General features: G+C 42.1%; 1 protein-coding gene across 1 annotated transcript; it reads left to right on the forward strand.

The window, feature by feature from the left end:
• The first annotated feature begins 314 nt into the window (after positions 1-314).
• LOC101846567 (probable serine carboxypeptidase CPVL) lies at positions 315-9,562 on the forward strand. Its single transcript, XM_013080293.2, has 2 exons — positions 315-795; positions 7,943-9,562. Exon 2 carries the CDS (start codon positions 7,948-7,950, stop codon positions 9,304-9,306), a length of 1,359 nt encoding a protein of 452 aa, XP_012935747.1. The 5' UTR covers positions 315-795; positions 7,943-7,947; the 3' UTR covers positions 9,307-9,562.
• The last annotated feature ends 679 nt before the right edge of the window (positions 9,563-10,241 follow it).

Consider the following 10,241-nt stretch of genomic DNA (forward strand, 5'->3'; position numbering starts at 1 on the left):
TCCCCCCGCCTTCCCCGACGAAAATTTCTCGCGCATAAGATGTGACGAAGGTTCGCCAACTCGCTTGTGTGAGAGGGTTTTTGTGGTTTCTAAGCGAAGCGTTTTATTCCCAAAGATAAGATTAAAAAGGTGTTACGTTGGAAGAGAAAAAATAATATTACTATTGCAGCCGTATATTTTTCATCTAGCGCTCTCTCTCTCTCTCTCTCTCTCTCTCTCTCTCTCTCTCTTTCTTTCTCTCTCTCTCTCTCTCTCACACACACACACACACACATACACACACACATATACACACACTCACATACGCAAACACAGAAACACACTCATACAAACACAAACACATACATGCTCACGTGCACATACAAACACTCACACCCATACAAACAAACGCAAACACATGTATGAACACACAAACAATTACGCAAAGAATTGAAACTTAGGAAGAGGGAGAACCATAGAGTTAGCGACAGACAAACTGAGAGATAGACAGACAGAAAGATAGACAGACAGAAAGATAGACAGACAGAAAGATAGAGAGTGTTTACTGGAGTAAAGGTAGCAGTTTCTCACATCAGACACGATCGTTTGTTGGCTGCTTTGCAGATACAAAGAAAAAGTATTAGAGGTTTAAAAAAATTTGCTCGAATTCCTGACGTTGTCTAAGACTGGAACCTGAACTAGATTCTGCCTGTGTTCCTTTCGCCTTGTTGTGGTGCAATGCTAACTAGGACGGACGTACTGAGATATTCATCTACAGGAGAGGATTCTCATATTTTCTTCAATAGAAACTTTGCGGTAATTCCATCGGCCTTGCTTATGTTTTCGTTTTCATAGAAACACGTGCTACAGCGGATGGTGTAAAAGTCTTTTTGTTTTTTTTATTAGCGACTCTGTGATTCCTGTCGACTTTGACGTGGAGGGAGATCGTACAGGTTTGAGATGCCCATGTTACATTTTCGAAACCAGTCGACACTAAGACTTTCTCTGCTTCAGTCTGTCTATCCGTCTTTCTCCCCTCTCCCCCCCCCCACACTTTTTAAAATCTTTTATTAAACAGTATTGCTTATTAGTATGAACGAATCAGGTTGTTCCTCCAATCCAGAGCTCGTAATCTTTGAGTTCATAGCCAGCGCCCATATTTGCCACCATGAAGTGATCACAATTTTCGTACCGGCCACCTACATGACCTGTTATTCCAAAGCAGGGCATTACTACCACTTGTCGGGCGATCCCCACCGCCTATCAAAATTACCAAATTACTCACTAGTTGGCGCGATACCAGGTTGGTCAGCACTGCTCCCGTTGGTTCCGGAACCTCGAGGCTAATCGACACTTTGGTTGGGACGGCAACTGGCTGGATAGAATCTAGGTCGGTCTGATCATTGTTTGTTTGTTTTTGTAAAGTGTTTTACGGCGCTTGCAACTGCATAAGGTCATATGAGCGCGCGGGACACACCTAATATTTTCAGTTGATAGGAAATTTCGAATTTTGCCCGGGTGGCGGCCGAAGCCTACTCATATCGACTTTAGACCACCAAGAGATCTTTAACGTGCGCAACTTGCACACGGGCCCTCCGAAATTTTTCGCCCTTGTCCGAGAAGGCTAGGTGTAGATCTTTCCTACCAGAAGATCATTGTTTACTCACTCAAAGTCTTGGTTAGAAACTTACGGACAGCGTTACCTTTCTTATTGCGGTCCTCTGATGTGGAAAGACTTACCTCGGTAGTATACTAGAGACTTGAGTTCCATATCTCATTTTAAATCAAAGCTACTACTTCAAGCAAAAAGGGGTATTGTGTGAGGGGGCGGGGGGGGGGGGCGTGAAACATGTTTCCAGTTATTGTAGCTTTCGTAGGCGCTCTTGTGTCTCAAAAACTCACCAGCCCTTTCTGAGAAGAGATTGTTCTACTGGCTGCATAATTCCCATATTGCCCAAACCGGCTAGGGGTACATGTATAACGGTCAAGCATTCCTTCTTTGCTCGCAGCAAACGTACGTTTGATTCCCAAATTGAGGAGTTCGTATCTGAGAGCTGTAGCGAAACGTGTTCCATTTTCGTACTGCGACATTGAATCTGCTTGCCTCTTTCTATCAGACCTACAGACGTGTTTCCGTGTTTCTGCTCAGATGCTCTATTTAACTGTAATAATACATCTGATTATCGGAACAACCCGCTCCCCAACAAGCTCTCTGTGCGTACAATATAGATCATTATCAAACCAGAAGGCCTTAGAACACTGGGAAAAATTGTGGGCGTCCCTTCACACCCGGCTGATCTCCATTTTACTGATGGAGATATACTTCATTTCCCTCATCTTCCCCTATCCTATAGTCTGGCTGACTTTTAGGACACCACACAGCAGATTTTGCAACCAGCTTCCTCTACTCTTCTCAGCTTTCTGCTTCCCGTAGTAAGATGTTCCAGTCACAGCCAATTTAAAATGTTGCCTTCCCTCTCGCTGCCCCGTCGCCTTCCTCCTTGTGCTGTTCCTTGTAGGGTAGTCTTGGCCGGTCTAAATGAAAGTGGGGTGTGCTCGTACTTCTTCAGTGTGTGTCTTTTCACTATTGTGAGGAGGTCTATACGGCCCTATGGCGTTTCCAATTTACTATCATGCATCCATGTCTCTGCCTAATGTCTTCCTGTTTTCAACACTTACTGAATTGTTATAATCCTTATAACACCAGTGTTGGAAAATCTGCGAAATTGTATAGGCTAAAAAAAACCTTTCAACATCGTAGCGGTATTTAAGAGGGGACAACCTTTGAATTTAACGTCAGTTTCCGATAGCACCAAACCAAATGGGTGTGTAGCCTTATGAAACAACTTACAAAGACTACCTCGTTGAGAATTTGAACCAGGGTAATCTGCTCCGTCGTCCGGCGTGATATCAACTGGGCTAACACACGACCCACCATTGTTCGTCAACATTACCTTCATAATAATGATAATAATACGTAGTTATAATGCCTAGTTGTAGCGGCATATTTGCCAGTGCGTGTAGACAGAAAATGCCTTTGCGTTTATTTATTTTTTTTAAACCCGCCCAATTAATAATGTACAAAACATTAAAGTCACACATTTTTGTTGTCAAATTGGTAATACTTTTCTCCATTCTTATTCTTTAAAACCACATAGTGCGCCACCATGGTAAAACAACAGACCCACAAAAACCCACAGTGGGGGTCTTGCCGTCAGAGAGGTCTTGGTCTTGTGCTGTTTCAACTCCTTTTGTGCAAAGGTTTATCGACTTATGATCATGTGATGCACAGGAAGGTGGAGATATAATATTGGCGCACGGTGCTTTTTAGAGTCAGTTACATATAAACACACGAACCTATGAGAGTTGATGATGTTCATTTTCAGTAAATCATTATAGGTGGTGGAAATTCCGTTGCGTTTTCCCACCACTTGGACCAGACACTTCACGCCTCAGGGAACACGAATCAAAACATAAGCAGTTGCGTCCTAGCCAGACAAATACAAATGTATTATGATTGAACTCACTGAGGACACGCTTGTTTGGGGTACTTCGTTATTCATGTCAATCATTTCAAATTCTGTTTTCATTATCTAAAACATAGAAAGGCAGGTAACACATTGTATACAACAAAATATGCAAATTTGTGTTGCTTATTTGTGTATGAAGGTTCGAAATATGCAGTAATATTTGCCTTTAGTCTGCTGATGGTCGGACATGTGTGTCTGTTACGTCTTTAAAGAGTTAATAGTTTTACTAGTTAAAATCCCCGCACAGGCAGTGGTCTAGCCCCGGAACTCGAAAACCGTCAAAAACCGCTGCGTGTGTGGCCGATTTCAGGAGGCCAAGCGCAAGGAGTCGGACGGGGTCAATAAATTTAGGCTGTGCCAAATATTTTTTCCAGTGGACCTGGTGGAAAGATGTAGTTGGGTAAAAAGATTCTCATTCTTTAAGTTTGAATGCGTATTTGACTTCAAATTTGTTATCAGCGTCAAAGTTATTGTGAAAGTTATGCTAAGCCCCATAGAGGTTAGATGTTAAATAGCTGAATAAAAATTCTGCGTGGAAAACACTTCTACATCTTGTGCCGACTACGTATGTTTGTTAACTAACCAAAGTGGGGATATTTACAAGCGTCAATTTAACCGTTGTCGGGGAGAAAACTTGGCAAAAACGGCGGGGGAGGGGGGGGGACAGGGGGAGAAGGAAAGTGGCAATTTGCAGATGATTGTCTAATAAAGGTGGCTGTTAGAGCAGGTTCGACTGACATTTGTCTGGCTAGAAGCAAACCAGTCCTTTTGGTAATTGCTGTTGTCCAGCTCGCGTGATTAGGAGTGATTTAATCAAATTTGCTTTCTAGCTTTAATTCTCGCTAAATGTTCATGCCATTTTGCAAATTAGCTTTTCATTCAGTACACCGAAAACGCCATCTTTTTTTCCAATTGAAATTGCGTCTTATTTGTAAATGTTTGAGGTAAACCGTTCAGTCCACAGCGGGTTTTCGCTATGTGAACGTTCTGGTTTGATTGGTCTGATTAAACAATTACCCCATTATATTTAAAAAATCGTGAGGTGGTGGTGGAGGTGGTTGCGCGGTATAAAGCTCGGTGATCCACTCCAGAATCTGTGAGTGAGGGAATTTTCTGCACTCAGCCCTGCTCTGCCGTACGACCTCTACGCATCTGTAAGTCGTTAAGCCGTTATTGCTTTTCACTCGGTCAAACATCCAGGCAGTGAGTCCGATAAATCCGTCTCATCGCCATAAACGATTCCCCCGTCTCTCTCCTGGTTACCTCTAAAGGCCGATCTTAATGCAAGCAGAGCCTGGCTAACAGCTCAAGTGGAGTGAAGATTCGGAACAGGCTTGGGAAAATACGAAATACTAAGTGAGTCTTCCTATCTTTTCACGATCAAGGTTAGTCTCTTGGATGGTTTGTTTACAAAGTTTTTATTCACATATCCAGAAGCTGTTTTCTATGTTTCATTTTCAAAATCCAACGTTCCCGTTGACAAACAGAATTACATTTCAAGCTGAATTGCTGCAAAAGCACCCTATTTTGTAGTAAACGTGTTCGACACTAAATGAACGTTTTTTGTAATATCTTCTACCCGGTGCTGTTTTGCCATTGAAATGTCCTTTTTCGGGTCCTCTTTAGATCATTTCCCGTGTGATGCATCAGACTATGTAGGAATTGTTTACCTGGAGTAAGAAGGCGTTGTTTAGACGGAAAACACTCTCAGAAACACATTTTGATTAACCATTTTAACTCTCACAGATATCTTCGCTGCAACACCTTTCAGAGAAGTGAACCCAAGCTCCCACAAAAGGTGTATAAAGTAGCCTGTTCTTGTAAATCACGCGGGAGCTACAGTTCTCTTCATGGCTTTGAGCAGCAGTTCCTATTTTGAAAAAGAGACAATGGCGCTGTCAGAAAATTGTTCCTATTAAATTGTGATATTATGTGACCTCTGAAGGACGAAGCATTCAGTTTTCAAAATACCGTAAAGTACTATACACGTTAGTGCATTTATTTGTATTACTTCGTTTTGTGTGGAATTACGTTTTGAGGTCCTCAATTCCAGAACAACAAATGACAGAGAAAGGATTAAAGTTAGCTCATGTGATTGTCATTAGTATGAATTAAGGAATAAAGAAATTAAAACATTCGAGGCTGAAACCTTTATCAATCAGTAATGAGTTAAATCAAAGATAGAAAACGGTTCTTATCTAGTAGCTGTTCTGCTGAGATGCAATCTTTATTTTTCGTCGTTTGTTGAATTATGCTTTCAAAAGTGAATAATTAAATATTAAATCGACCCGTTTATTTTGTTACCTAAGGTTCATAGATGGAGCAATATTATATTACGGGTTCTGGCTTCTAGTCACACCTCAACTTCCTACAAACAGAAAAAAGCACAAAAGATTTTTTGTTTGTTTGATTAGTCTAGGGATACCGCTTTCCTCCTCCTCTTTTTCACGACTCCCCCCCCCTTCCATAGTTTTAAACCTGAAAGTTAAACTTTTCAGGGAGAGAAAACAAAGTTTCATTCTTTTAACAGTTCGTCTTAGAATATGTAGTTTTCCTTGTTTCTTTTAACATTTATGATACGAATGTTGACAAAACATTACCCGGCGACTTTAAGTAAATGACAGCACAGAATAGGAAACTGCTATCTAAAAAAAGAAAAGCCAACAACAAAATGTTTAGCTTAGTATCCCTGAACCAAGGGGGCTCTCGTGGTCCAGAGGTTACAGTGTTTGCCTCTCATTCAATAGATCCCGGGTTCGAAACACGACAGCGGCGGAAAATATTCTCCACCTAAATGTTCTCCTTTTGTCTCCTTTCTTGCTCTCTATTCATGTTCTGTTGTCTGATTTCGAATCCCCTTCCTGCCCCCACTCTCACCTCCCCCCCCCCCCTTTTGCCCCTCCTCTTGCTGCTGCTCCTTGACTCTTTCCTACTGCTGTCTTTCTGCCTCACCCCAGATCGTAGGGTAGGTAAGCCTTCTCGGATAAAGGCGAAAAATCTCAGACGTCTAAGGTGCAAGTTGAACACGTTAAAAATCAATTGGTGATCCAAAATCGATAAAATCGGGCTTCAGCCGCCACCTGGCAAAATTCAAAATTAATTCCTACGAAACGGAAAATATTTACTGTGTCCCGTGCGCTCATACGACATTACGCAGTTGTGAGCGCCGTAAAAGACTTACCAACTCCCCCCCCCCCCAACTCCCCCAACCCCCCCCCCCCCTTTAAAATCCACCTTAACCTGAGCTGGCTGACGATAAGCCGTAAAACTTACTATTAATTTGTTTACTGTACCGCTTGTTTTTTCCAGCGCTCTATTCCATGTTTATGTCTATGTGCTTCTCCTTGATAGAACATAGAGGCAGAAAGGTACCATGACTAAATTATTCTGTTTATTTGAAAATACCTGATGACATTTTGCTGGGTTCGTCGTAACGCGAATATGTGGCACATAGTCGTCCAATAGTTATTGACGTTATATTTGAAAAAATTGATGCTCTAGAAGTGAAAAGAACGCGAAGCTAGATTTCAGGCTCCAACCGCTAAAACCAAACAGTGGCTATCATCCCTGTATTATTATTATCAGTCATCATTTTGCTTCACAACTAGATATCACAAAGGCCCTTTCGAAAAGTTATATCAGGTTATAATATGTAACGTACCATTCCCTCTGTAATAATAATTGTCTTCTACCAACATTTTAAGGAGTCTTCCACCATTTCTTAGGACAAATTCAGAAGCGAGGAAAAGTCTTTTAATATACGTATTGATGAGGTCTGCGTTTTGCAAAGTTAAAGCATACACAGAGCCTTGGAGAGGATTATTAACCAAGACAGGAAAAAACGTTCGACTTATTAAATACAACATATTCATACATAATATTATTATTCAGCTTAAAGCAATTATTTCGTGCTTGAGAGATACCTCGATATGATTTCGCTTTACTGATCGATTTCAGAGAAATTATAAAAGGCTCTTTAAAGGGCCTTAGTGATTCGTCAACTTCGAAAAAACGCAGAGGTTCTGTCTTCAAACCCCTTCTTCTATGACTTGCTAAGCTTCACCAAAACCAAAACATCACAGACAACATTAATTTTCAGGTTAAAATAAATAGTACAATGCGTGCATGTAGGCTGGGAACACATCTCATGTAATAATTAAACTATGAACAGGAAACAAAAAAGGATCTTTAACCATGAAAGTAATAAATTAAATAATAATGTAACATGGGATGTATTTTCGTGTATATGGGCTGGGAGCGCAGTTAGGGAACACATCTCATGTAATAATTAAACACACCTCATGTAATAATTTAGCTCATCTCATGTAATAACTAAACTATAAACTGGAAACAAAATAGGATCTTTAACCATGAAAGTAATAAATTAAATAATAATGTAAAATGGGATGTATTTTCGTGTTTTCCCCCTCCAGAAGCCATGGAAGTCCTGTTGGGAAGCGGCCTCCTACTTCTGTGTACCGGAGCGAGTGTGTGGGCGTGTGGCGATCCCCTGATGCTCACCCCGATCCTGGAGGCCGGTGACGTGGACAAGGCACAGAACCTGAGCCGTGTGGTGATGCCCGCCCTGTACAACGGCACCAGCCACGCCGGCTTCCTAACGGCCAACAAAACTTTGGGGAACCACCTGTTCTTCTGGTTTTTCCCGTCTATGGAGCAAGAGGACGCGCCTTTACTCGTCTGGCTCAACGGCGGACCGGGAATATCCTCCATGTTAGGTTTATTTTGGGAAAATGGCCCGGTGGAAGTCGATATGGACATGGCGAGGGAAGGCTTTATACAATCAGAACCTCGCCAATTTTCCTGGGTGGGGCCGTTCTCGATGCTGTACATTGACAACCCAGTACAAGTGGGGTTTAGCTACACTGAGAGCGGGGATATGGGGCTGAGGTTGAATCAGGAAGGCTATTCAGAAGATCTCTACTCAGTTATGCTGCAGTTTTACAGCCTGTTTCCCGACTATCATAATAGAGAACTGTACATCGGAGGCCAGTCGTATGCCGGGAAATACGTGCCTGCCTTGGCTCATAAAATCCACGTCGGGAATAGAGATGGTAACACCCACTTACCGTTGGCAGGGATTTATCTCGGAGGCCCTTACTTTGCTCCTGAGGAGGAGAACTTGGCATTCTATGATTTCGCTTTCGCAATGGGCTTTGTTAGCCATGCGACTGTAGTGGAACGTAAACGAGACATCGCAAAAGTCTACGAGAAGGTGCGAGAAGGGAATAATCCTGAAAAGGAATCACTTGCAACGATGATGAGTCTATTTTGGGTTCATGTGGGTCTTCAAACAAAAGACAACTTCGTCACGCAGCAGCGTGCGGGCTACGGCTTGCTTTCCGACCTGATGAAAATACAAGAGGTCCGCAAAGCTTTGCACGTGGGGAATCAGACGTATAATGCACAATCATACACCGTCTACGAAAAATTTGGCGGGGATTTGGTCGTGAGTACAATACCGCAAATGGCAGACCTATTGGACCACTACAAAGTGCTGATATTCACTGGAGATTACGACGTCATCATCAACTCGCCCATGGTGGAAGCAGGACTCCAGGCCACTCCCTGGAGTCTGAGGGAAGAATACCTGAACGCCACCAGGTCCATCTGGATGTCAAGCTCATTGGACCTGTGCGGTTATTTCTCCCTGACCGGTCAGTTTTGTCGGGTGGTTGTCCACGGTGCTGGACACCAGGTGCCACACGACCAGCCTCAAAGAGCTTTCCAGATGATAACTGACTTTGTACGACACGGCTGTATACAGCCCGCCCACTAATCAAGAAACATATTTTTTTCAGTTGCTCCTCTTGTTTTGAGTTTTGGAGAGGATTATTCATTTGTTGGTTTAATTGTGACTTCCAGTCCACTTTGCAGGTGGTTGGAGGGCGCCACTGGTTGGTCTTACAGTTTACTTCTTTATTTTCACTCTATTGTTTCTGTCTATCTGCTTTACGTGTACCCAGTACCCATTACTGAATGACCATTTGTGTGTCAATGTGTTTCTCTTTACTAAAAAAAAAAAAAAAAAACCTAAAAAAAAACAACAAGTCCCCAGTCAGAGCGAAAGAGATCCTCAAATTAAATGCTAAAGAGACTGTTTTTTGCAAAAGAGATCCTCAAACTAAACGCTAATGAGGAATTAAATTATTTTTTTTCAGTGACTGGTCTCGCCTTATGCTCCTCTTGTATAATTTGAAAAGTCCAAGTTACGTTGAGTGTGCTGCTAGAGAACTTGCCACGCAATAGTCCCCTGTCACCTGGCATCAGTCACAATGGCCGTTGGTGCCCCTCGTCTTGCCACAACAAGCCTCCATCTTCCCGGGTCTCTGCTTGGATAGTATTATTTCATGGTCAGATCTTACGTTCTCAATGTAAGTTGCAATTAGGTCTTTCCATGAATGTGTTTGTTTGTCTTTATTTTGCCTCTACAGCACAGTATACTGTTGTCATAAGGTGCAACAGTGGCCCTCGAAAAGTTACTGAATAATGCTGTGATTCTGTTGCATGTTTGATGTTTATAACCTATTTGCATTTATTTGAACACAAGTTCACTACTGTTAGTAACGTGATAGAAGTATGTTCGGTCCTCTGTAACAATTAAAGAGCGCATGGAACGTACTATAGAGAGTGGATGTGCGCTACATTAAATGCAATTAAATTATTATTATTATTATTAATATCATCATCATCATCATCATCATCATCATCATG

This window comes from Aplysia californica, unplaced genomic scaffold, assembly GCF_000002075.1.
Source record: "Aplysia californica isolate F4 #8 unplaced genomic scaffold, AplCal3.0 scaffold00080, whole genome shotgun sequence".
Taxonomy (NCBI): Eukaryota; Metazoa; Mollusca; class Gastropoda; order Aplysiida; family Aplysiidae; genus Aplysia; species Aplysia californica.